The following is a 27,520-nucleotide window of genomic DNA, read 5'->3' on the forward strand; positions in this document are numbered from 1 at the left end:
AGAAGGAAGAGAGTGGTCCCCAAACGGTGCTCTTTAAGGGATTTTGGACTTCAGCTCCCAGAATCCCACGCTATTGGCCACCATGGCTGAGGCTTCTGGGAGTTGAAGTCCAAAATCTCTTAAAGGGCACCACTGTATGGATGGGCTTTATTAAAAAGACCCACGAATGTGAGTTGGCAGGATCTGGGCAGAGCAGTGGAGAGGGCAAGGGGGCCTTGGAGAGCGACGCGAGGGCAATCAACACCAACTGCCGGAAGGAGGAGAAAAGAGCAGGGGGCGGGGGAACGATCTGAGTGGCAGTGGGGTGCGCCTATCAGCGAAGAGAGAAGGGGTGGAGTTAGCGGGCTGAGGCGAGAAGATCGATCATGAGGGAGAGGTGGGCGTGGCACATCTTAGCAGCCCTTATTGGGCTCCTTCGCGGCTGCCGCCAACACGGCTTTGGCCAATGAGCAAGGAGGAGGCGTGGCTTGTCCCAGAGCATAACCAATCAGCGTGTACAGGAGGAGAAAAGGGAAAGAGGGCGTCTCCAAACTCTCTGTGCGTCTGTTTCCAACGGTCTTTTTTAATTTGGGGCGGGGCGAAAAAAGGGGGCGGGGAAGGCGCTGTGTCCGGGCTCGGATTGGCCCGAGGGCTCGCGCTGTGGGCGTGGCCGGGCGTCCGTTGGCCGAGGGCTCCAGTGCGCATGCGCGGCCGTGAGCGGGGGCAGCAACCTTCACCGCCGGAGCTACGGCCGCTGCGTCTGCTTCTTGGGTTCGGCTGGAGCCATGACGGCCGAACTGCAGCAGCACCAGCAGCAGCCGCCGCCCCAGGATCCCGGCTCGGCCTCTCCCTCCGCCTCCGAGGGCCCAGCAGCGGTGAGCCAAGGCGCTTTGGAACCGATCCTTAGACTTTGCGTGTGATTTCAAGCCCCTAAAGGCAATGGCAGCCCTGGGCCATAGGGAATCACTGGAGGAGACTGGGCCCTAGAGGGTCACTGGGGATTATTTGGCCACAGGGACTCCCAGGAGAATACTTGGCCATAGGGAGATATAGGGGAATGTTTGCCCATAGGGAGATATAGGGGAATGTTTGCCCATAGGGAGATATAGGGGAATGTATGTTTGCCCATAGGGAGATATAGGGGAATGTTTGCCCATAGGGAGACATAGGGGAATGTTTGCCCATAGGGAGATATAGGGGAATGTTTGCCCATAGGGAGATATAGGGGAATGTATGTTTGCCCATAGGGAGATATAGGGGAATGTTTGCCCATAGGGAGATATAGGGGAATGTTTGCCCATAGGGAGACATAGGGGAATGTTTGCCCATAGGGAGACATAGGGGAATGTTTGCCCATAGGGAGACATAGGGGAATGTTTGCCCATAGGGAGACATAGGGGAATGTTTGCCCATAGGGAGATATAGGGGAATGTTTGCCCATAGGGAGACATAGGGGAATGTTTGCCCATAGGGAGACATAGGGGAATGTTTGCCCATAGGGAGACATAGGGGAATGTTTGCCCATAGGGAGACATAGGGGAATGTTTGCCCATAGGGAGACATAGGGGAATGTTTGCCCATAGGGAGACATAGGGGAGTGTTTGCCCATAGGGAGATATAGGGGAGTGTTTGCCCATAGGGAGATATAGGGGAGTGTTTGCCCATAGGGAGATATAGGGGAGTGTTTGCCCATAGGGAGATATAGGGGAGTGTTTGCCCATAGGGAGATATAGGGGAGTGTTTGCCCATAGGGAGATATAGGGGAGTGTTTGCCCATAGGGAGATATAGGGGAGTGTTTGCCCATAGGGAGATATAGGGGAGTGTTTGCCCATAGGGAGATATAGGGGAGTGTTTGCCCATAGGGAGATATAGGGGAGTGTTTGCCCATAGGGAGATATAGGGGAGTGTTTGCCCATAGGGAGATATAGGGGAGTGTTTGCCCATAGGGAGATATAGGGGAGTGTTTGCCCATAGGGAGATATAGGGGAGTGTTTGCCCATAGGGAGATATAGGGGAGTGTTTGCCCATAGGGAGATATAGGGGAGTGTTTGCCCATAGGGAGATATAGGGGAGTGTTTGCCCATAGGGAGATATAGGGGAGTGTTTGCCCATAGGGAGATATAGGGGAGTGTTTGCCCATAGGGAGATATAGGGGAGTGTTTGCCCATAGGGAGATATAGGGGAGTGTTTGCCCATAGGGAGATATAGGGGAGTGTTTGCCCATAGGGAGATATAGGGGAGTGTTTGCCCATAGGGAGATATAGGGGAGTGTTTGCCCATAGGGAGATATAGGGGAGTGTTTGCCCATAGGGAGATATAGGGGAGTGTTTGCCCATAGGGAGATATAGGGGAGTGTTTGCCCATAGGGAGATATAGGGGAGTGTTTGCCCATAGGGAGATATAGGGGAGTGTTTGCCCATAGGGAGATATAGGGGAGTGTTTGCCCATAGGGAGATATAGGGGAGCCCTGGTCCATACAGAAACGTCAGGGAATATTTGCCCGCAGAGAATCATGGGAGAATATTCACCCATAGAAAGACATGGCAGAGCACTTGCCCATAGGGAATTGTTGGAGGACCTTTGCCCATAGGGAGAGATTGGGAATTACATGCCCATAGGGAGATATAGGAGAACACTGGTCCATAGAGAATCATTGGGGATTACTTGCCCATAGAGAATAATAGGAGAATACTTGCCCATAGATAAACATTGGAGAATGCTTGCTAATAGGGAGATAAACTGAAATGTTGGGGGATACTTGCCCATAGAGAAACCATTCTTGCCCATAGGGAATCATAAGGGAATACGTGCCTATAGAGAATCATTGGGGAATACTTGCCCATAGGGACATATAGAAGCACGCTGGTTCATAGAGAAGCATATACTCGCCCATAGGGAATCATTGGGAACTACTTGTCCATAGAGAATCACTGGCGAACCCTTGCCCATAGGGAATCATTGGAGAACATTTGCCCAAAGAGAATCACTGCGGAATGTTTTCCCATAGGGAAACATTGGCAGCTTGCCCTGGGCAAGATGTCTTTAGGGGAGGCTTGCCATGGCCTTTGCTGTGAGGCTGAGAGAGTGTGACTCGCCCGGTGTTGCTGTTGTGTGCCTCTCCGACTTATGGCGACCCTAAGGAGAAGCTATCATAGGGCAAGATTCGTCGGGGACACGGTTTGCCATTGACTTCCCTTGAGGCTGAGAGAGTGTGCCTTCCAGCCATTTCTAACTTATGGCAAACTTTTCATGAGGTTTTCTTGGCAAGGTTTCTTCAGAGGAGGCTTGCCATGGCCTTCCCCTGAGGAGGCTGAGAGAGTGTGACTTGCCCACTTTGTCACCCAATGGGGTTCACTATGAAGTGGCCTAGAAATGTAAGTGGTGGGTGCTGTTGCTACTTGGTCTCCCCCAGAAAACCCAGACATTAAGGGCATTTTCCAGTCTCAAAGAGTCCACCCTCCTGCTGACATTAACCCTGCCCCAAATCTTGGGTTGGTTGAGGGGGAGCACAAAGAGGCCTTGAGAGCCTTGCTTTCCATAAGATGAACATGAAACACCTTTTACAGAGCCTCTTGATTCAACTTCCCTGCAATGTTGATCATTAACACCCAAAGCAACAGTGCCTGAAGTTTGCAGCTGAAGGTGGCAGGCAATATGACCCTGTGCCTTCGACTGCCTTAAAGGATAACATTGAGGCATGGAGCCTGAAGCCGTGGCAGAACGCAGCTTCTGTCTGGGAGCATTTATTGAGATGCTCCTAAGAGGAGGTTGGAGTGCGGAGCGCATTGAACCTGTGACTGTCACGCATCTCTCTGACTGGGCTTTGGTGGCACTTGCTTGGCATGAGCCCTGCACAGGCTTCTCAGGGATTATTACCCAGGTCCAGGTGGCTAGATGGAGGTGTGTTGGCTAACTGGAAGAGGCCTGGCTACCTGGTTGGCTTTTTTCAGGCACCCAGATTTACTTGATGCAAATGGGTTTAGGGTAAAGGTGTCCCATTATGGGGAGAATGAGCAAACAGGTGTAGTATTTGCATTTGGTAGTGTTCGAGGACATAGCCACATTTGTGAGTTTAGCACAAAAAGGCATAAGCGACATGGACTGAGTGCATGGGAACGTATACCAGATGTTTCTTCTTCCCAGTTACATTCAAAGGCGCTACTGGATCACTTCATGTCTTCTGCTTGGTGTAGCATAGCCCATAGGAGCGCACAGAGCCACTGCTCCCTGATCTACTCGCCTTCTTCCTGGGACCTTTTAAAGTGGTCAGAAAACTCAGCCGTATCAGCCGTCCTGAGCAGGGCAGTGTGGAGTGGCTCTGGCGTGTGCTGTGTGTCTCTGGCACCTTGTTCCAAATGAGACATGACCAACCCCCCAATGGCATGTACAGCCAGCTTAAAATAGCTCCCCATCAAGCCCCCTGCAAATTCCTCAGGCTCCTTATATGTCTGGCAGCATCTTCGGCTGTGTTTTGGTGGAAGAAATACATGGGCTCCCCCACCCTCTCTCTCTCTCTCTCTCTGCTTTCACTCCTACAGTGGGGAAAAGACTCTTTGGGCTGATATTTCTAGGCCTGGTTACTGTATTTTCTTTGTGCCCCCCCCCCTTTTTTTTTTTTTTTTTTTTTTTTTTTTTGGAAAGGAAGCAGCTTGCAATGAAGCAGGAGGTGGCAGCAAGTTGCCCTTGACTTTATTAATACCTAATGGTATTGGGGATGCCAACATTTCAGGGGACAGAACGCTTGACTGGGAAGTCAGACTAACTGGAGAAATAACGTGGCTTGGCACCACTTGAACTGCCACGGCTCCATACTATGGAATCCTGGGAACTGTAGCTGGCTGTGGCAAGTGGAGTCAGACCGGATTACTTCTCTAGTGCAGATGCAGCCAGTGTAACCCATGTCTGCACATAAACCTGCTCATGGTGGAGGCAGCCACATGTCTCTCAGCATGCGCTCTGCCCACCATACCATGATGGGCTTTGTCCCTAAAGAGAAGGGTAGGCAATTACCAGTGGTTTTTTTTGCATGAACCTAATCATTTGATCTCATACCCATTTATCTGACTTTTTTGGCAGTCTATGGCATCTCTAGATCTTCCGGCATCATACTTAAAACGATTTTTATTGTTATTATTTTGTCAGATTGCTTGACCATATTTTATTTTAAGTCTTTCATATGGATCAACATTTGTTATCCATAGAAAGAAAACATCTTCTCCAAGCTCTGATGTATCCATGTATTGTTTCTGTTTTTGATGCTTCATGTGATTAAGTTGACTTTGGCTTATGATGACCTTATGAACGAGGCACCTTCAAGAGCCCCTGGCCGTCAGCTGCCCTCTTCTCCCCAGTAATAATACTAGGAATATAGTGTCATCAGTGTGCATGACAAAATGAAAGCATGAAAGCATACATGCTTGTCTAATAAAAAGGGGAAATACGGGGAAAGGAAGAGACCAATACAAAACCAAATAGTCCAGCTACTGTTGCAGTACTGGTGATTCCCCCTTTTAATGGATGCTGTGCATAAGAACAGCCAGAGTAACTTCTCCCGGACCTTTGGAACTGGCTTGTATGAATGCAAACTTGCCATGGCAGGAACCTCTTCATTTAGCAGGCAACTGTTCTTCAAATTCTCTATATCTGTGGCACTATAGGCTTTGTGATGCTGTAGTTGTACGCTTTGCTTTATGACATCCTTTCTCTGTCCCATTGCAATACAGAACTTCAGTGTGATCATTAACCAGCTAAGAGAGATCACAGGCATTCAAGACCCGTTGTTCCTCCATGAGGCCCTGAAGGTAAGCATTATTTGTGTATTTCAGAATTACTATCACTCTGATAAGCTACTTGGCGCTGAGGTTTACAGTGCGGGGGCTGAAATTAGCATGGATTTTGAAAGGCAGACTGTGAGGGTCGTCTACCTGTCCCACTACTGCCACCAAATACAAGGGCCTTCACCTGTCCTGCTGCTGTGGCACCAAATGCAGGGACCTTCTAGATGCCCCCCTGGTTCCTGTGCAGAAATAATCCTATATTCAATCATTTAGCCGATTACATGTCACTCCCAACTTTGTGTACTCTCTCTGTCTCCTCACAGATCACTTACCTTATTGCATTTATTTTACTTCCCATACATAACCCCAGTTTATTTTAATTGGTAGTTGGGGCAATGCAACCTACCCAGCATAAGCAGCTGATGTGTTGTGGTTTGAAACATCTGCTCCTATTCAACCATATCACGTTAAGGTGTTGCAAAAACCTCTTGTCCTTTATCATTAGGCTGCCAATGGAAACCTTGTGCAGGCAGTTGGCTTCCTCACTGAAACTCATGCCAAAGAGTCCAGCCAAGAAGGCACTCCCACAGAATCATCTGATCATGAAGAAAGTGCTCTTAGCCTGGAGCAGGCAACAGGTGAGTGCTTTGTTGCCTCCAGTTATAATTCTCTTGTTGGTTATGCCTTCTGGAAAAGATAGATTTAGGGTGTGAGAAACCAAATTATGGCTTGTTTACAACAAGACTTGGGCCAGTCAGATACAAGTAAAGCCCTTTGGACAATGCTTCCTTGTCTCATGATGTGGGGGTGTTCAGCCTGCTTCAAACACCTTCCCTCTCACTGAGATAGGGGAAGGGATGGAGGGGCTGTGCTACCTGTAATATGTGTATATGTGTATGGTCTCCTTGGTTTCCAGGCTCAGCTGATGTAACACAAGACGATGAAGCTACTCTCCAGGAAGGCATTCCTTGTGATGTCCAGGATTTTCAAAGTGTTCAGCTCATGGTGCAGGATCCAAACACAGCAGTGAATGCGTAGGCTGTGTTCTGCTTTCTTTCCTTTGAGGGTTTGGGAACTTTTCTAAATTATAATGCACATTTATTCATGTAGTGGATGAATTGTTGGTCTGTTGCCATTTTCCCCAGGTTTGTGCCTTGATCAACCAAGCATTCTTATCAAACTTATCTCTGGTGCTTGAATACACAGGCCTGTTCACTCTGCAGCAGTCCATGCAGGAAGCCCAGACAACATATATTCTGATCTCTCTGCCCCACCGTCTCACAGATTGTCTGTGTGTGGACATACTTCAGCCAGTACAGGACAATTTAGCAAATCTGTGCTCCTGGCATAGTTGGATATTCTTGGGAGTGCAGAAGTTTTTTGACTGGAGGATGGAGAAGTAAAGCAACTAGGAGGTCCCTATTACATTTAATTATGTTCTGTAGTACGTAACCAGGGGTATAGGAGAGTGAATGTGGGCACAGCCTTGTCCCTAATAGCAACATAGTGTTGCTCCTTTGTGGTCATTTGTTCCATTATGATTCCTGGCAGATCCTGTGTGCCCAGTGTGGCTGAAAGCACCAATCGCTCCAAAAGGAAACGTTGTGAAGCTTGGGGAGAGCACATCGCCCTGAATGACTGGCGGAGAGCTGAGGATTGGCCAGTAGGGTTGAAAAACATTGGAAACACTTGCTGGTTTAGTGCAGTCATACAGGTGAGATGGTACTGTGAGTGGTTTTCAGTGTCCTGTACCAAGGCTGGCACTTTGCAACAAAAATTAACCAATCACATTTAGGGCAGATGAAAAGGTAAACCACCGTAACCCCCTGAATGCACCTGATCTTGTCCAGTTTCGAAAGTGAAACAGAGATGGGACCTGGTTAGTACTTGGATGGTGCCTGTGTTAGTGTCTGGTGGGAAGGCTCATGGAAGAAGGCAAGCATTTGGGAGGGAATAGCTCCATTGAAACGGAACTGTAGTAGGGTGCAGATGCATTAGAGTCTCTTTCTAAGTTAGTGGCAGAGTTAAGCAGGAGTTCACTCATGGGCAGCCAGAGACTGCTTCAAAGCAACAGTTGGCCAACAGTGTTTTTGTTTTTTCCCACTTGTGTTTAGGAAACACCATTTGAACATTGCCATGCACATTGATTTATAGAGTTTTATATGCTGAATTTGAGATCAGATTACGCACTTGCTTTGTTCCCGTGAGGTAGTAGTTTAATTTAAGGGGTTTGTCAGTCTCTTTTCCAGCTGCCAGAATTCCGACGGTTGGTACTCAGCTACACCCTTCCAGACTCTGTGACTGACAAGTGTTGCAGTCGAAGCGTAAGTCAGCAGCTGGGCACTCTCATTTTCCTATGCCTTGCTTTTATGTCATTGTCTAAAACAGGAATTTGGTAAGACATTGATGAATTTGCAAAAGAAGGCAGATGCTTCCCCCCCCCCCCCCCTTGGCTGCAAAGCCGGTCACTTCTTTCTGTGACCCTGCCTGTCAGTGACGCACACAGTTTGAAGATGAATCCCAGGAAGGATGTGAGACGTGAGGGTTAGATGAGCTTGCTCTATGAATCTGATCCCCAAAATAAACCTCCTACAGATACTAGAGCAAATGTGGATTCTGAACCGCAGCTGTTACTGCAACTGACTTCATAAATAAACTGCATATTCAGGGGTAGCTGTGTTGGCCATATAGCAAAGTACAGTAACACCCAAAATCCACAAAACACTTATGTATAATGTAATTCACTAATGTACTAATAATTTAATAATTAGTGATAATTAAAAATCAATATACACTTCATTAATACTTGCCATAGGGCAGCAGTTCAAGTTCCCATTTATTTTAATATCTTTATCCTATTATATATTAAGGTGAGGTGGAGACAGTAAAAACAACCATCATAATATAATGGAAACAACTTATAACAGTTCAGTGTGACCCTCCCCCCGCCCCTGAAAAGCCCCAAATCCAGGTTTAATTCATGTGAAATTCTTTATTGATTTTTACTCTTGTAGAAAAAGAGGAATGTCGCATTCATGCTGGAACTCCAGTGTCTCTTTGCCTTAATGCTGGGAACGTGCCGTAAATTTGTAGATCCTACTACAGCTCTTGAACTTCTCAGAGGTGCTTTCAGATCTCCAGAGGAGCAGCAGGTAAAGCAAGTCAAGCGTCTTCCCAGATTTCTGCCATTCTGTTGTCTGTAGTTGTCCAATATCTTTGTTGTTTTGGGTCATAATTAAATGTAATGGCAGTTTGACCCCACAAGTTGGGTTATGATAATATTCCTCTACATGTTCACTATTGAAAAACTTGCTAAAGAGTGGAAGAGAGGTAAAGTTCTTTTGAAAGCGGGTTTAACATTTCCACTGAATAGACTTTTCCCATTTTTTCTTTATGTTTCTATGTAATTTCAGTGCTGCTTTTAACATAAATATCTTGTATACTTGGACAGTTCACAAGCAAAAATGTAACAAAAGCAAATTCTGGTATTACTGTAATAGATTTAAGAACAGCAGATAAAATGCAGCAGTGAAATCTGGTACTAGTTGTAAAAATTGATTCTTTTTTACTCTTCTAGCAAGATGTGAGTGAGTTTACACACAAGCTTCTGGATTGGCTGGAGGATGCTTTCCAGCTGGCTGTGAACGTTAAGTAAGTCCATAGAAACTTTTGTTGAGCAACTTTTCTGGTAGTTGACATGGAACTAAATACCAATGTTTTCATTGGAGAAGGTAATACTTAACATTATGAGATAAAAGCAGGTATTTATCACTGTACTGTGCCATGTTTGAAGGTTGAGCATGAGATCTTGAATTAAATAAAAGAAAAAGCTGGCACATTGATATATGCAGTAGTCTTCCTTTTAGGCAAATAGGGCACATAGCAAATCAGGTAGCTTACTCACATTTACCTAACTTACTGGGGACCTGTGGCATCATGAGTTTATTCTGATTCATGCAAACTTTCAGAAGCAGCTTGTATCTTAACTATTAATGTATGTTTCCCATCCCAACCCTGTTTTGCACCTGGTGGGTTTCTGGGTTCTGTTTTTTAAAAAGCCAACCTCTCTGCCTGCCTCTGCCATTGATATCTAATTTACTGGAGGAAAGGGCTCCTGCCTAGCCCTCTTGCTCTTATGCCAATTCCATGTGACCATGGCACCACTAGTATTGATGCTCATTCCATCATAAGAGCTCCCACTTCCCACGAAGACATAGGCTTGCTGTCTTAAGGGAACCTAGACCCAAGCTGTAGCTTTTTGATGAACTCACTATTTGAAGCGCATATAAGGCCAGTATAACCTTTTAGTCAGCCTCTTTGTGATAAAAATGGTGAAACCTTTAAAAAAAAAACACAGGACAACTTGCTTTCCCATGTCTCATGGGCCAACATGTTGTAATTTTTTTCCTGAACATATAGCTCCCAGGATAAATCTGAAAACCCAATGGTTCAGCTCTTTTATGGGACTTTCCTAACTGAAGGTATTCATGAAGGTAAGCCGATTGATGATTGCCCTTGGTACAGCTTCCTTACATTGTAGATTAGTTCTATTGATAGTTGTGGCAAAGGGTTGTGGCCAAATCCAAACAAAATAAAGTGCTACCAGGAGCTTTCCTGCTGGAGCCAGTCTGGGGACAGGGCAGGCTTTTTGCAGCTGATGTTTACTGTTAACTTTATGGATGGTGAACACATTTTGTCCAAAATCATACTGATGAGCACATCAATGCCCATTGACAGAATTTAAGCAATCCCTGTAGTGCATGCCAGTATAAGGTAGCCTATGTAGATTAGTGGTTAATGAGCATTTGTGACTACCCATTGAACAGTTGCAATGTGCAGCTTGGGAAGAACTACTGAATGGAGGACTTGACTAGAAAATATAAAATGTTAATGAAAAAACTGGGATTTATTGGCATACGCTGAAAGCTGCGCGGGGAGAAGGGGTGGCGTGTCCTATAGGGACGAATGGGGTATGCGCCTGTGGTGCACGTGCGCTGCCACGTCGCCATCTGCACGAGTCCCATTCAAGCATAGGCAGTGTTTGTTTTATGCGGGGAGTCCAGAATGGATCCCCCACGTAAAGTAAGGGTGCACTGTATTTTAAACGGATCTTCTGTTTTTTCTTTGTTTTTAAAGCCTGGTTTATGCTTTTCTTTTCTATGTTCAGGCAAGACCTTTTCCAAAATAGAGACCTTTGGCCAATATCCCCTGCAGGTAAATGGCTATAAGAACTTGAACGAATGTTTGGAAGGAGCCATGGTGGAGAAGGAGACGGAGGCATCATCACCCAACCAGCCGGTGCAATACAGGCAAGAGGTTAGTTGGGTATAACTTGTTCTGGTTTGCCTACATATAATGTTACATAATATGAAAATCTAAGAGACCATTTAAACAGAAAATGTAGGTGGGATACAATTAAGTGTACTGTATTTATGGCTGACATGATACACAAAGCTAGTGAGCCGGAGGTAGAAAATCACTATCCCATGTGACCAGTGTCAGGTGTTTGCCTTGTAAAGGAGTTGTAATATGTCAGCATGATAAAAATATCTCTCTTTCTATTGAAGCCTGCCTGTACCTGAATAGACAAGAACCACTGCCTCCATATTTTCGGAGGGTAAAAGTACAATTCTTAACTTTATGGTATGCTCTTTTTTGTAATTTGTTATTCTTTCTCTTAGTGTGTATTGCCCTCTCATTTTCTCTCTCTCCTTAAAAATCTTCTGTCTGCTGATTATCTTGTTCAATAGAAATCATGAACCAATCTTAGGCCCTTGTCTTTCACATGGCTTTCACATTCAGACCCATAATTTAAATTTAGTGAAAGGGTTTTTCAACTAAGAAAAAGAGATTTAAGAGATCAGGTGTCATTTTGTCGACACACAGTGGTTGTTGAGATCAAATTATGGTGACGACCAGGATGCTTGTGTATATCAGACCAGCTAGCTGAAAATTGTTCCTGGAAAAGAATATGTGTGAGTCTCTGTCATGCAAGGCCTTTCTGACAGTAGATGATAGAATATGATTAAAAACTAGAAACATTGACAAGATCTTTGCAATGTACTTTCTAGAGCATGAAAAACTTTTCATCAGTGTTAAATTGCAGAGGTTTGGACAAATAGCAGTTGGAAGGCTTGTGCTCTACAGTATAGTACATTAATGATGAACCTTTAAACTTCAGTGTACTTACGGAGTAAATCAGCTCAGGGCCAGCATATTTTGAAATTAATATTTGGTACTCATCTATAGCCAAATTAATCAGATAATGGAATTTTTCTTCTTTGGGTATTGTCTGACTTTTTGAGACGAATGACTGTAATAAATGTGGCAGGATGTGATGTTATAAATGTCAGCTGTGATTCAATGCTGCTTGTATGAGTCCTTCACAGCAAATTATGAAAGCCATTTTGTAATGTATTGCATTCTTGTTTTGAAACCTTAATCTGTTTCCAGCGTTGGTTTACCAAACTTCCTCCAGTGCTGACTTTTGAACTTTCTCGATTTGAGTTCAATCAGTCACTTGGACAGCCGGAGAAGATACACAACAAACTGGAATTTCCACAGATCATTTATATGGACAGGTAAGGTGTAAAGTGTCATATGCAGAAGCTCAGTGGTTCAAGCATCAATGCTTAATAGAAGACAAATGGCATGCAGAGAGCATGTTTTCTTGCAGATGGGGCGGTGGGCAGAATTCGGGTGTGAAAAGAGATTTATTCCTTCCCTCTCCCCAGGTTCCTGTACAGCAACAAAGGGCTGATTCAAGCTAAAAGAGAGGAGATCAAGAAACTAAAAGACCAGATATCAGTTCTACAGCAGAAACTGGAACAGTAAGTAATGCCTTGTATCCCTTCCTACACTTGAATGTTTTCATTTGCACAGTGCCTGGTGGAAAAGATGTGACTTGAGGCAGGGTAGCATTTCTTTCTCCCATTCTCAACCCAGAATTATTAACTGTTAAGCTATTTTATCCACTTTTAATCTGACTGCTTTCAACTTGTTAGATTGTTCAGTATGTTTAAGACTTTAAAATCATTTTTATTATTTGCATTATCAGTTAGGTTAATATTATTGAACACTGCCTTGAGATATCTAGATTCAAATATTTCAATAAAAGAAACAGAGATTCACTAAACAGGTTTAGATAGATGGGTGTTCTTAAAATAGGGATAGAAATGGTTGCCATAATTCTCCTTGGTTAATTCTTTTCCCTAGATACATGACATACGGTTCTGGTGCTGGACGCTTCCCCTTGCTAGACATGCTACAATATGTTCTTGAATTTGCAAATGCCCGGCCATTAGCAGCTGGCCCTGAAACCTCATCACCAACAGAGCCCCAGGCTGAGTGCCAAATTTCAGAGCCTCCGTTAGCCCAAAGCAGGTACAAATGGGTTGTTTTCTCCGCTTCAAAGTCATGGGGACTATTTGGTCATTTCCTCAAAAACTGTCTTGGCAGCCTTATTCCTAATCTGAAACTTTGGCATCCCTTCTTGTACTTTCTTCTTGTTCGGTGATTTTCTTTATATAACGTTTGGTTGAAATCTGGGTGATGCTGTGTTGGCTACAGCTGGGTTTTTTTGGTTTTTGTTTAATGCTGCTGCATCTAAAATATAAAGGCTATTACAATAATGTGAGTTGCTGTTGTCTTATATGTTGCTTTGTGGACCTTTGCTCCAAAATCAGCATGAGAGGTTTAATGTAATGGTTGTCAAGTATTTAAAGCAGAGCTTTGTGGGCTTCCATATGTGAAAGCCCTAGTACCCGTTACCTGTCCCATCTGTGCACAGGGTGATAGCAACACCAAGGGAGGAAGCTAAAGATACAGCTGCTGCTCAAGCCACAGTGCAGCCAGAGCAAGCCAATGGCCCCTTACGGTCATCCAGATTTCCTGTGGAGATGCCAGAATACCCAGCTCCTCGTGTCGTTACGGAAAATGAACTTCACCTTGTTATGACTTGCCTGCAGCGGTGGAGAAGAGAGGTTGAACAAGACATAAATGGTCAGTACTCTGATAGGCACTTCAGTTTAAGAACTGGAAGCAGAACCACTGGCTTCCATTAGCTGTGTCCAGGGCTGTTCAGCTCTTGTCCTAAGAAGTGCTGAATTTGCACATGTACACTTGCTTCTTCTCAACCCAGCTGTTTAACTGCCATGCCTCACTTTTGCTTAGCAATAAAGGAGCATAGTGGTACAATGTATACTATAGGCAGAAGGAAGTAGTACTACTATGTTAGGAAATTTTCACTAATTGTCATCCACCTTGGAGAATGGTCTTCAAGCAGAAAGTTGGGATACCTTTGTTTTAAAAAAATCACAGCCTTTCTATGGATGCTTGTTTTTCAACATGCCAGTCTGGAGGCTGCACTGTGAAGGCAGCAGTGGACCTCTGGCCCAGGAAGGCCTTTGGAATCTCCTGATCATTCAGTTCAGGGCTTCGGATCAGACCTCACCTCACAGCAGTTAATCCAGTAGTAGCAGACACACCTATCAAGTTCTGGCTTTAGCAATGAAGCTCATTTTGCTAAAAAGTCATCTTTCATAGTCCAGCAATATAAAAACAATGTTTATTGAGGGTTACTTTATAAGCATGCCAAGTGGCATACTCAGTAGTGTGTGTCTGTGTGTACTGTTCAGGCTTGGCCCCTGGGATAAAAGTCCATCCCATCTCTCTGGTTTTGCCCCAGCAGTTTGTTTCCGTCTTTTAAAAGAACATGCCAGTAGAATGGCAGACTCAATAGCTAGTGTTAAAAGTACAGGTAAGTAATTTGCATTGCTTCTGTTTAAAAGCTGCCAGTCCCAGGACACAAGCTAGGCATAAGTTTTGGCAATATAATAGGCCACATCTGCACAGCCAAGATGCCTCTCTGAAATGTATGCACACCTTCTTGGAGTGTGTGAGTGCCTAACTAGATTTAAGCATCCTTTAAACATTGGAGGAACAGATAGAACTGTATCCTCAAACATGAGTATTGAATTGCTTTAACAGACCTGAAGAACTTGATTGCACTGCTTACTGCGTCCATTGACCAGATGTACTGTGATCCTCGGCTCCACCAGGTAGGATGTTGAAGTTCTCACTGGGAGTGGTAGTTCTTAAAGTCTGCATCCTGACTTGCAAAGAATGAAGTTCCCATCCCCTAGAGCATGGATGAGCAAAGTGCAGCCCTTCAGATGAAGTTGGACTGCAGCTATCAGCATTCTGCACTGTTAGCTTGGGGTTCATGGTGGAGGGCATCTGGAGGATTGCACTGTGCCCCCCACAGTTCCATGTAGAGATTCATTGCCTTGTAAAATCATTTGTTTCCCTGAACAGACCCTCACAATTTCTTCTTTTTATGCCTTGTAGTAATGCCTGTTGTAATTATAATACCGAGTGGAGTTGGTTCCGTTTTCTCCCTTCTTAGATCCACTGCTGAGAGTTCAGCCCATTTTAAAAAGAAGGTTTAGAACAGTCTCAGTCTTGCTTGGAGGAGCTGCTGCCATTTTCCTCTAACATATAACCTATCAGATGGTGGGTGTGTTGTAGACTGTGCAGTGCCTGGCTCTTGACTTCTCCTCTCACAAGGCTAAAGTTTCACTGTTGTGTTTTCAGTGTCGTTTTCCATGATTTTGCTTTGCTACTTCACATCGGCACAGCGTTCTCTGGAAAGTATGCCTCTGAACCTGAAGGGGAGCATTGTCACAATTCCTCTGCCATGCTCTTTAATAGTATCTAAAGCCATATTTCTCTGGGAGGAAAAGAATCTCTGGGTCAGGTCATGATTGTATGAATGGACAGTTCTTAAGAGGCACAACAGCTGAGAATGTCTGCTGGAATCTGACTTGAGAGGTTGTGTTACTTCATCTGCTGAAAATAAACTTTAAAGCTTGTGGTGTGTGCATATTTCACAGGTCCCTTATCACTTGCATGCTGTCTTAGTCCATGAAGGCCAGGCCAATGCAGGCCATTACTGGGCCTACATCTACAACCAGCCCCAAAAGAGGTGGCTGAAATACAACGACATCTCTGTGACAGAGTCATCCTGGGAAGAACTGGAGAGGGACTCCTTTGGAGGCCTAAAGAACGCCAGTGCCTACTGCCTGATGTACATAAATAAAAAGCTGCCACACTTTACTGCTGGTAAGGCCTCTGAAGAGCATCTGGGAATCCCTTTAAGCTGTTTGCTTAGTCAGTGTCATAAGTATCCTCTCAACATGTGATTTTTGTACATTGCTAAGTGATAGTACATCCCAGTGAAACTAATGGCAGAGGGGCACACCCAGTGATGATTTTTGTCTTGGGTGGAAACAAACCTAATGAATCTCATTTGGGGAGAAAAGTCCCATAAACAAACAAATAAATAAAATAAAAACTGTCTGTTATGGAAGCTCATCCAGAATTTCTTCTGGATTAAAAGGTGTAGAAATCATCTTAAAGAGAGAGAGAGAAGGCTTAGCTGTGGATAAGGGGTTTAATAGGAATATGCCTAAGAATGTGTAACTATAGAAGGATGCAGGGGTTGGCAGAGAAGGCATTCTCTTTAAGAGAAAAGGGTTTGGGAGACAGAGATGCCACTTTGTACTTGGCATGTGTTTCCTAATATATGCATATTCCACCCTGGCCAAATAGGTTTTACTGACATTGGATGACCCAGAATGAAGTGCCAAAGGTAGTGATAGGTGGCCCTTCCAAGCATCATGGCTTCATAGAGGTAGGACACAGGAATAGATAAGTATGAGATTTTGGTTTTGATTTTTTCTTGGCAGATTGTGAAGGTGGGCAGGCCCAGAGGGAAGTGGAGGCTTTGTCTCTGGGACTGCAGCAGTACATACAGGCAGACAACTGGCGGCTTGAACAGGAGGTGGCAGAGTGGGAGGAGCAGGCCTCCAAGGTGGCCCAAGTAGATCAGTCCGCTTCATCGGCAGAGTCTCAGGATGTGTCTTCTGACTCAGGACAAGGTAAGAGAAGCAACCATTAATTCATTCATGTTGGAGTATTGGTGCCACCAAGGGGGTAGTCCCAGGTGCCTTGAAAGACAGCCAGTTAGGTGACTTCAGCACAGAAATCCGTCCTGCTTATTAAAATTATCTCCTAAGCAAGCACCTAGGCAACTCTGGGTGGTTTATTTGATTTCAGGCATTGCTTTCATATAGAGACCGCCCGGGGCACCCTGATAATTGGTGTCAGGAAAAGGAAAGGGGTGTAGTTCTAATGATTGCCGGAAAGCTTTTACCATTGAGTGATTCTTCTAGTTGGAGACACTGTCTGTCTCAGAGAGTTGGGGCTGGAAGTACTGTGGTTCCTGATGGTGGTGCTTCAGGTGGGGCATGAATGTTGGACACATGTCTGGATTCTGTTTGGTTGCCCCCCCCCCCTCCAATTTCTTTAAAAATCCCCATAGAACTCCAGGAAGGGTAACAGCAAGGATTTGGCATGAATTGCCATTAATATGCAGCTAACACACAGCTCTTCTTTTTTCAGAAGAGTGCTGTCCCTCTGAAAACGAGGTGCGTTCCCTCTCCTCTGAACATGCCATCATTGCCAAGGACCAGACAGCTCTGGCCATTGCCAAGGTGGCTGATGCCTACGAGAAGGACGGCGCACAAGCAGCTTTCAACCAGGTGAGAGTAGAATTGGTTAGGAAGCCCTGCCTGTCCTCTTGCTAGTCTCCTGTACCACCTGCTCTTGTTTCTCTGCTCTTGCCATCCCCTAAGCTGCACCCTTTCCTTTTGCTAGCCTCCTTTCCTGGTCCTTGGTTTCTTACGCTTTGTTTCCTTCTCTCTCTGCTGCCGCAGTCCAGGGAGGCAGAGCCAGCCAAGGCCCTCCCGGAGGAAGCAAACCTCAACCCTCAGGCAGAAGAAAAGCAGGAGGTTCAGGGGACAGAGCCTGCCACCCTGCCTGGCTCACAGATCTCTGAAGTGGAGATCCCCAGTGTGGGCAAGATTCTAGTTAGATCGGACGCAGACGGATATAATGAAGAGGTACATGGCTGGAGTGCCTGTGTGTTTCTGCAGTGAATGCAGTGCTGAAGATGAGCAGTTTTTGCAGATGTGCACTGCCAGATTCAGACCCTGGCCTTAGCTTTCCATTCCTCAGTACTCTCCCAGCTGAGCCTTTCAAATGTGTATTGGAAGCAAACTTTTGAGAGCCTTCTCAAACCTGCTTCGACATAACCACACTTAGGATTGTGTTTTTGTTTCTGGCCACATTGTTCCATTGATTTGTGAAGATCACCATGGTGGCTTATGAAAAGCAATAAAAACTAGTTTGAGCAGTGCCCCATATCCATGCACACACTGGTTGCATCCTCTGCTGAGATCCTCTAGGATCCTGATTAATGATATTCTCAGTCTCTGTCTGGCTATGGGACTTAAGCACTTCCTTTCCCCTCTATGAACCACAGAATGGCTGTTCTGGATGGCCATCCCAGTAAAATGGTGTGTGGTAGGGAGGCTTTGGTCACTGCAGCGGGTGCAAGAGTACCAGTTTCTTCAGTGACCAAAAATAGACTGATACTTCTGTAATGAGCTCTGACTTCTTGAAGTAGAAGTTGTCGTTTGCATGACTTTTCCTTATTCAATCTCCCTCTCTTGCTGCAACTGTTTTCCCCATCTATCTTCTTCTTTTTCCTTTTTTCTATTCTTTGTGGCAGGTGATGCTTAGTCCTGCTATGCAAGGTGTGATCCTGGCTATTGCTAAAGCCCGTCAGACCTTTGATCGGGATGGGTCTGAAGCAGGGCTAGTTAAGGTACTATTTTGCATGTGAGCAAGCAGATTTGTTTCCCATCTGAGTGTGACACATGAAGTCTTATTCCAGATGCCAGGTGTCTGGGTTTGTCCCTTTTCTGCTCTGCCCCTTTATTGGCTCTCATGGCATTTGTGTGCTCACACATGGAGGCTGGCTTCCTCCCTCCTCTTCATCTGAGGCTTGCTAAACCTTTGCTGAGGATAGAAGTCCTCATCTGTTTTCTCCTCCAATGAAGTAACACCTGGACAGAAAAAGTAAACTTTTTTTGCACAGATAGAATAACTTAAATATCAAGAAGATCACTTATTCTATTTTTTTAGTTCTGTCATGATGCTGTTCCATTCACTAAGATATCATTTGTTAGGCTTTTGAGTCTATTCCTTGGTTGTAGAAGCCTGTGGAGGCCTTGTTGCCTGAACATGAAGTTAGGTGAGGTTGCCTGTTGTTCAGGACATCCTTTCACAAGTAGAGAATACCTGTAAGGTAAGTCTGGTGTTCTGGGTAGTGTTTCACCAGGCCTGATGCACACCAGACCCAGTTCAAGGTGTGAGTTAGTCATAAGATGCAAAGCCCCAGTTTTCATTGCAGGAATTCTGTTCATTTGCTTTTGAATTACTCACGTGCCTCCCAGTAACCTTCCCTAGTTGGATTACCCAATCAATAAAATAATAAAGTACAAAAATTAACCATAAAGTAAGATTAAATGAATCTTAAAAGACCATTCATTCCTGCTGTTCTTTTGGTGGGGCACCAGAGAGATCACCCAGTTCTAGCTTTGTTGCATCAGTTCCATACTTCACAAAGCAGAAGTAAGTCTTCATTACAGTTGCCTTCCTGGTGAAGGAAGAGCCTTGCAGCTCCAGATTTCATAGGATCCAGATATCAGCATGTTCCTTAGGTTGAAGAAACTCTTCTCAGACTACAAAGTGGGGATATTGCATGGAGTGTGAATCATGCACCCTCCAATTATTTTAAGATTGCAGTTCCCATTAGTCCTAGCTAGCATTTTCAGTGAAGAAGACTACTGGGAACTGCAGTCCAACAACATTTTGCATGAATCCCATCCCTGTGGCCTTGTGTATCCATAATGCGTTGGAGTAAAAGGATGCCAACTCTCATCTTCCCAAGGCATTCCATGAAGAATACTCCCGGCTGTACTCGCTCTCCACAGAGACTCCAACACCCCAAAATGACCCTCGGCTTCAGCACGTCCTGGTGTACCTGTTGCAGAATAAGGCCCCCAAGCAGGTGGTGGAGAGGACCCTTCTAGAGCAATTTGCCGATAAGAACCTCAGCTATGATGAAAGGTTGGTTTGGGGGCAAAAATGCAGGGGCACAGCCTATCCAAGAGAACATAGAGAAGGGGGTGTTCATTTTGAACAAGAGGAGGGTCTCCTTCCTGTGCCGAAAGATGTGCTGGAAGAACTTCTTTCCTGAGATGCGCTTGGTGGGAGTGGTGCTCTGTCACAACTCTGATCAGTGTTCCACTCTGCAGATTTTCTTGTCTATGTATTTCTCCATTTATTTGGTTAATCATTTGCTATACCACTTAACTGTATCTGGAATGGTTATCCTGAAGCTTTGATATCCCAGTGGCCCCCCTCATTAAATCCACAAGGCATCTTTCAGTATGAGAACAAAGTTTATACCTCTTCAATGATGCTATGAGTTCCGAAACAGGATGAGCCAAATTTAAACATTGCTCTAGGTGGCATCCCCAGGCTTGTGAACATGGCTTCATTTTTGCTTCCTCCTGTAAACAGGTCAATTAGCATTATGCAGGTGGCAAGAGCTAAGTTGAAAGAGATTGGCCCCGAGGAGATGAACATGGAAGAGTACAAGGTAAAGCAGCTAAACCCAAATAAATCTCAACTACATTTCAGTCAGGGATTTTTGGCCTCATAAAGGTTCAGTTGAGCAGCTGCGGCTGTTCTTTTTATTACACAAAGATCTATTTTCATTAAAGAAACATCCCTTGTGTGCTAGATCATAATCTCTTCAGGCTCATGTTGTAAGAATAACTGGCCTTGTATTGGGACAGTGGAGTGCAGGATAGAATCAGGTATCTGCCTTCTTCACCAGTCAAGAGAGTCCTACACCAGATCCAGAACAGAGCACAAAAACATGAGTTGGGAGGCAGTTCAGCAGTCTGTCTAAATAACGTTAGTTGAGGTTCTCCTTTCCAAGATGACAGCGTATGGTGATTTCTTGAAGAAGTGGCTTGTGATACTACTGTTTTGGATATTTGCTGGATGAAGCTGTTTTCTTTGTGTTAGCCCACAAAAAATGGCTAGTCTTCATAATAGGTTGCTACAGCCCTACGGCCAGGGTTCAGTTTGAGAACAGCTGCAAGGTTTCAGTGATACCTTTCCATTAGAAATGTCGCCTACAAGCATACATCCCAAGGTTCTTGTAATTAGAAAGTAAACTATGCTGGTGATTATCCAGAACCCCAAAAGGAGAACAGCTAAGTGAGAAGAACAAGGTGGGAGCAAAGTTGAACATGTGGAGTTGTGCTATAGATTTTGATCATTCTCTGTTTCTGGGCAGAAATGGCATGAAGACTACAGTTTGTTTCGGAAGGTGTCTCTTTACCTCTTAACAGGTTTGGAGTTCTACCAGAATGAACAGTAAGTGATATACTCTACTCCTAAATATAGTTTTCATTTATGTATGGGTGTGTGTGTGTGTGAAGGGTGGACTGTGGACTGCAAGGTATAAGTATAAGTGCATACTTAGACCCAGTGTGGAAGGGTGAAACTTTTTGATGGCACATAGTAGAAGTGCCACCAAGCTGGTGATTTCTTCAGATAGAAAAAGATGGGGAAGTAATAGCAGAGCTGCTGAGGAGCAGTATTCTGCTTCAGTTCTTTCAGGCCCCGTAGAAGCACTTGGGCTTAAAGACTTAATTCAATTGCCCGAAAGGAGAGCTAGTAATACTTGAGTAAAATAGGACAAATCACACCCCAATCCATGCATCACTTTATTTATAGTCTGCCTTTCCCCTGCAAGACTGAGACTCGAGGTGGCTTAGACCCTAGGTCCCCACTGAAGCCTTGTATTGAAATGGACAAGAGAGCACTTGCAGGGCTTAAGGGACCTGCTTGGTAGAAACCTGAGCAATAGCAGAAACTCTCAAGCATATATATGCCCCCTCCTCTGACCAAGCTTGGATCCATAGTCACTCCTGATTTTCTGTAAATGTGTTAGCTTCTCACCCAGCTCTGTCAAACAGCCTATCCTCCAGAGGAATGGGATGAGTATTGCAGCACAAAATTTGTCCCGAGAAAGCATGATAAAAGTAAATGGCTGATGTGGTGGTGCAAGAGTCATTTGCACAAACACTGGTAATAATGGCAGAAAGTGCAACTCTCCTTCTTTTGACTGTTGTCAGGTACTGTGAAGCTCTGAACTACCTGATTCATGCCTATGAGAATAATCTGACCCTGCAGAGGAAGGGACCCAACAGAGGTGCTGACGGGTCTCTCATTGCTCTCTACAGAAGGAAATGTCTCTTGGTGGGTATTAGTAGCTCTGCCCTTCCTCTCCTTTCACCACCTTGGCAAGGGTGCAAGATGACAGGCTTCCAAATCATTGCTTCTTCGCAAGATGACAGGCTTCCAAATCATTGCTTTATTGCTTTTGTTTTAACCACATTCAGACCCAACTTTGGGGATTGAAGTTTCTTCTATGAGCATTCAGATTTTCTGTAAGAATCTTAAAATCTCCCTTAAACTGGTACAGCCAGCTCTTGTCTTCAGAACCATTAGTTTATATACATTTTCTTGAGGTTCTTGGACTATTCCCCTGATATTAGCAATAAAGCCTGGTCTACCTGTTAGGCCCTGAATGGGCTACAGAGCAGAAACTGGCATGTCAAATTCTTGTTCCCTTTTCTTCACAAGGAAGGGAATAACGGTTATCTGTCTTAGCCACTCTTACCTGGAAAAGTTGAATAGCCACCCAATGCTCATTTGTACTCTAAACCTTGGCACAGCAGAGTTAGGGAGTCATGGGTCCTGGATCCTGTCCCAGTGGCATACCACATGCTTGTTTCTGATTTTGTTTTGCCACAGAAGTTGAATGAGAATGCCACGGCTCTGCTTGACAGCAGTGAAGAACAGGATGTGGATGAAGGCCTGAGCCTCTTGAGTGATATGATCATACCTTGCATGCATCTCGTAACAAAGGACAACCTCTCCCAGGACGACCTGGAAGCCATAGAGGTCATGAGAGGCGGTTTGTGTGATTACATGACAAGGGACCTGAATGGTAAGAAGTGCATCTCAGTTCGTCATGCCAGGCAGCTTTTTGTATGGATTGTTTGCCTTTTTGTATCTTCTGCTTCTCACAGGGAAATGTTTGGAAGCGTAACATTGAGCCAAATCTCTTTCTCGGTCCTGAGAGAAAGATGGTGTTGGACTGAAATTCCCATTAGCTCTATTCAGCATAACAGTTGAAAGGAACAATGGAAGTTACAATACAGCCATGTCTTGGGGGCAAAGGGGTTGAGTGTGGCAGTTGAGATTCCTTTCTATGCTCACTGGCAAAACATGACAGCATCTCTGGATCTGCACTCTGTTAAATTCATTTGTTAACATGAGAGAGTGCATGTTGTATCTGTGTATCAAAACCCATCTACCTGATGCCTCAGAACATAAATGTCAAGATAAGGAAGAAATGAGGGTTCCTCGTAAATGCTTTTGCAACTATTTGCAATGGCTTTCTAGAGTTGGGTGGGTAGGGTGAGCAGTGTCCCTTCTGTGTACTTTCCCTGACTGGCCAGTTGCTACCACTGCAGTAAAACACAGGCAGTTTGAGGTAGATTCTAGTCATCGACCGTAATAATAAATTTCTGAGGAATTCTGAGGTAGATTGAAGCTTAACAGTAAAGCATCCCCTTGATTGATGATTCACTTTCAGAAGGTGCACTTGCAAAGTGTGCAGTGATAACAGTCTTATCCATCCTGGATTTCTAACTGTAGTGTCTTCACAAGGGCCACTGCAAAGGATGTCTGTCTTTAGTGTGGAAGCGCATGGATACTCATTGAAGAGGGTCTGCAGTTCCCAGGGCAGTGGTTTCTACAGTACTACAGTTTTCTTCATTATGCTTCTTTTTTTAAGGCTTCAGGAAAGTTTATCTCAACCGAGATCAGTGATTTTTTTTTTTTTTTTGCTGTTTTTCTCATGAAACAACCCCCCCTTCTTGCATTGTCTGTGGTCCCCTCTTCTTACAGAGGACCTGCACCTGAAGTTGAATGAACTACTTGCCCGCCTTTTTGACTGTTCTGCAGAAGGCCCGCTTCTAAAAGAGCCCCCCAAGATCCGCCCCAACTCACCGTATGATCTTTGCAGCCGCTTTGCGGCTGTCATGGAGTCCATCCACGGGGCCTCAACTGTGACTGTCAAATAAAATGTGCAACACTCCTGGATCGAGCATGGGAGACCACAGGACCATCAGAGTGTGGAATCTGGCTGCCAGCCACCCCTTGGAATCGATCACTGAGAAAAGAATCACTACTGGGAGGACCCGCATCTTGACCTAACCAATACTGTATGTGCCTAGGAAGGGGGCGGAAAGAGGTGTTTTTCCCTTGGGCGTGTGCTTCGGATGGGCAAGCACTCGACTGGAAGACATGCCCGGGGGCTTCACAGAATACTCTACCTTGGCCTGCAACGGAATGTGCCTTGACTTCTTAAAGTAATACAGTTTGGAGATTCTTTATAAGAAATGTGCTATTCTAAGCAAAGTATTGCTAGCTTTTAAGTGTGCTGGCCCATTGATGTGTAGTTAACATGGCAGCACATCTTATTTTCTATGTTGAGAACTGCTGTGCTAACTGTGCATGTGCATGAGCCAGCACCCAAGAGAATGTTTAAGCACAGGGGGGCCTATTGGGAATACTTGATGAACATGTTGACCCACCTTCTGGTCAGCTTGGTCTTGTTGACACGAGAAGAGGATAAGTTCAGGGAATCAGCCAGACTGAGTCATGGGTCAGTAAGGAATTTAAGGGCCAGTACAGACTGGTACTACAAGCCACCTTTTGGGCGGTGTGGGGGCTGGCGTACGCATAACGCATGCCCCGATGCTACCCAGAAGCCACCCGCCTGCGCACACATGGGCTAGCTTCACAGTGCTCCGGTGGCATGGTGTTTAGATGCACCACAAAGCCGTGGAAGCATGAGAAAAGCCAGCTTTCTGCCTGCTCAAAAAAGAGCGGCATTTTGCCACCTCTTTTTGAGCTGGCAAATAGCCAGGTTGGGGCCGCAGTGTATGGTTGCTGCAGCCCCGATCTGGTGTTCACAGGGGTAGCATGAAGCTGCCCTTTCAAGGCCATCTGTTTTGGCCCTAAGTCACATTTAAGGACTTTAGTTCTGTGCACAGACTTCTCTGGGGAGAATTAAAAGGTTAACTTGAGATACTGGATCGAGGCTTCTGAAGAAACAGAAGAAGCTGACAGCTGATACTCTGTATGCAATACAGGCATTTTTTTGTGTGTGTGTGTGTGTTTGTTCACAATTCAAATCACAATTGGTTCTGATTCCCCTGCAGAGGAGGGGAGGGGTGTGAAGGTGCCAATAACTGCAGTGGCAACAGAATTGCAGAAGTCATTCCAGCACAAGAGTGGAGATGGAAAGTGAAACCTCTGAGGAAGTTGCTTCTCTGACCTCCCAAAGTGTTTTTCCTTCCATGCCAATCACTGAATTTTAATTGCCAAAGTCCCATTGGTGGCAACCAGGGACAGGATGAAACCATTTTTGATGACACATACTTTAACTTGGTATATTTTTCTCTCCAAATATTTTTAAGTGACCTTTGGTTTTTACTAGAACACTTGACAGATCAGGATGTAAATGGAAATGTGTATTTGATAAAGACCTCTTTTTCTGGCTTAAAAGTGCAATAAAGAATTTTATCCTCTTTAAACTTGGAATGCTTTTCTTGATTCTTTTGTTCGGTCTTTCCCCTTCCTTTGTAATTGCTACAGGTGATGGATGCAAACCTGTGGTAACAGTATTTGACAATTCTCTGGTTCAGTACATTCACCTTTGTAAGTAACCTCGACTTCTCCAGTCTCTTCTGAATCTATCTAAAGAAGGAATGTATAGGCCTACAGACAAGTGCATTTTGCAGTGTAGAAACTTCCATGTTTGTTTTAGATTGATTTCTCTGGCACTCACAACCTCTGCTTTTTCTCCTTTCTCAGTGGATAAGCACAGTGAACAAGCCTTTTTATCGATGACCATTCAAGATTACTGTGCTTGTCATGGGAGTAAGGCCATTAAACTGGGTAGGACTCTATAGACTGGTATAGAGGTGAGGCCAATTTTATACTTGAATTTTGAGATTATAACTAACAAGAGTACTTCCTTTTAATCAGGCTTAGAAATTCTTATGATGAGAGGTATCCTATCACCCCTCCACTATTACTAATGGATTGTTTCAGAGGCCAGAGATTTCTGGTCTATATCTTGCTGAAATCAAATAGGGAAAGATAGTTTGAACTGAAGTTCTCATGCACAAAAGGTTTGTATAGGTCTGTTTCTGGATTCTACTGAAGAAGTAGACTGAGGTCTATGAAAACTCATGCTAACATATTTTTTTCTTTCAGTTAGTCTCAAAGGTGCTACAACATCCCTTTGCATAATGAAAAGATCTGTATTTTTATAATCACTTAATAGCCTTTTAAAGCAATTTAGTGTGTTGTAAAGTTAACCTTGCTGTTGACATTGGCTCCACACCAACAGTCCTTCTAACCTAACTGCTTTTCGGGACAGAGGTATGCCCATTAACCACAAATTTCCCACTAATGAGGAAGCAGGTAAATGTTTTGCCTACAGGTGTTATTGGCTCCCCATCAACACACACACACTATGCTTTGTCAATTTGTTACACTTAAAACATTTTATTTCTATGCATTCCTCTGAAGATGCACCCAGTTTCCTTCCAAAATGCCATACTATATGACCTAACCCAAGCTTACTTTATAACACAGTTTCCAATTAAGGGATCCTCAAAAGAGATCTAAGCTATAATCTCTTATCCAACCAACCAGTTATAAACCATTCCAGAAGTCCATTGGTCTCATTCTGTCTCTCATTCTCAGGGAACACGAGGCTTAGATAACAAGGTATGCGTTCCTCAGCGTTGAATTCTGATAATGATTTGGCAGCATGGGTGACGTTTGCCTCTTGAGCTTCTGCTGGACAGCTAACTGCCTTGGTGGCTTCCTGGTCACTGGATAACAGGCAGAGCAGATGATAATAAAGCCGCCTAATATAAGGAAGAATCCAGAAAACCAGCCCAAGAATAAAGCATCGCCGAAGTCCCATCTTGATACAATCTGTGGTACAGTTTTATCCCAAAATTCTTGCACAATGTTGTAGGCGGTCCAGGAGACGGGCGCAAGAGTTGCCATTCCTGAAAGGCAAAAGACAATCCCACCGACAACCAAAAGTTGTTTTGTCGATCCTGGGTTTTGGTCTCTCGTCCTCACACAGTTTGACCCTGAGAAAGAAAGGATGATCCCAAGAAATCCCATTACGTTGGAGGTCACCATGATGATCCTGGAGACCTTGATTTCCAAGGGTAGGGCTAGGAAAGAGTCATGGCTTTTGCACTCCATGGTCTTTCCCTCGTGAGCAATGCAGACCCGCCAGAGGCCCATGGTCCAGATTTCGAGATCGTTGAGTTGTAAGCCGCGTTTTTTCCACGCTGGCACATAAGTGGTGACGCACGACAAGGCCCACCCAAGGAAGGAGAGAGTCAGTCCCACAAACTGAACGATGGTGCTGTGGTGCCAAGCCATCGCAGATCCTCTTGGCTAGAAACGCTCCTGCAGTAGCAGGTCTTTCACTGGTGCTTTTAGGCGTGTGTTTAAAGAGCAATGCAGCAAGAGGTGGCATTAAATAACTGCTGGGTGTGACCAAGATCCTTTTTCATGACTGGTTGGCTTTCTCCTTTTACCTTAAAAGCAAGTTGTCTTTCTAACACCTTTTGAAACCCCTAGAAAAGCAGAAGCGTCGATG

The 27,520-nt window shown here is 44.7% G+C and overlaps 2 protein-coding genes across 4 annotated transcripts; one reads left to right on the plus strand and one right to left on the minus strand.

Annotated features, from left to right (window-relative positions):
• The first annotated feature begins 749 nt into the window (after positions 1–749).
• Positions 750–25,418, plus strand: LOC149306915 (ubiquitin carboxyl-terminal hydrolase 28-like). Of its 3 annotated transcripts, XM_089538649.1 has the most exons (26): positions 750–854; positions 5,704–5,781; positions 6,263–6,395; positions 6,674–6,791; positions 7,309–7,471; positions 7,995–8,081; positions 8,772–8,909; positions 9,335–9,408; positions 10,177–10,250; positions 10,925–11,073; positions 12,211–12,338; positions 12,492–12,587; positions 12,973–13,140; positions 13,547–13,758; positions 14,746–14,816; positions 15,651–15,879; positions 16,506–16,697; positions 17,221–17,360; positions 17,535–17,720; positions 18,392–18,487; positions 19,616–19,794; positions 20,251–20,329; positions 21,038–21,117; positions 21,882–22,005; positions 22,564–22,759; positions 23,725–25,418. In XM_089538649.1, the coding sequence occupies exons 1-26, from the start codon at positions 765–767 to the stop codon at positions 23,898–23,900; spliced, it is 3,456 nt and encodes a 1,151-aa protein (XP_089394775.1). In that variant the 5' UTR covers positions 750–764; the 3' UTR covers positions 23,901–25,418. The 3 variants fall into 3 exon arrangements, with proteins under 3 accessions (XP_089394775.1, XP_089394776.1, XP_089394777.1); XM_089538650.1 differs by lacking the exon at positions 18,392–18,487; XM_089538651.1 differs by lacking the exons at positions 17,535–17,720; positions 18,392–18,487.
• Positions 25,419–26,610: 1,192 nt separating this feature from the next.
• On the minus strand, positions 26,611–27,300 carry LOC149306916 (claudin-22-like). The gene has a single exon (XM_089538685.1). The coding sequence runs from the start codon at positions 27,298–27,300 to the stop codon at positions 26,611–26,613; it is 690 nt and encodes a 229-aa protein (XP_089394811.1).
• Positions 27,301–27,520: the final 220 nt, after the last annotated feature.

Source organism: Sceloporus occidentalis, unplaced genomic scaffold (assembly GCF_023333645.1).
Source record: "Sceloporus occidentalis isolate IW3139 unplaced genomic scaffold, rSceOcc1.0.p SCAF_9, whole genome shotgun sequence".
Lineage (NCBI taxonomy): Eukaryota > Metazoa > Chordata > Lepidosauria > Squamata > Phrynosomatidae > Sceloporus > Sceloporus occidentalis.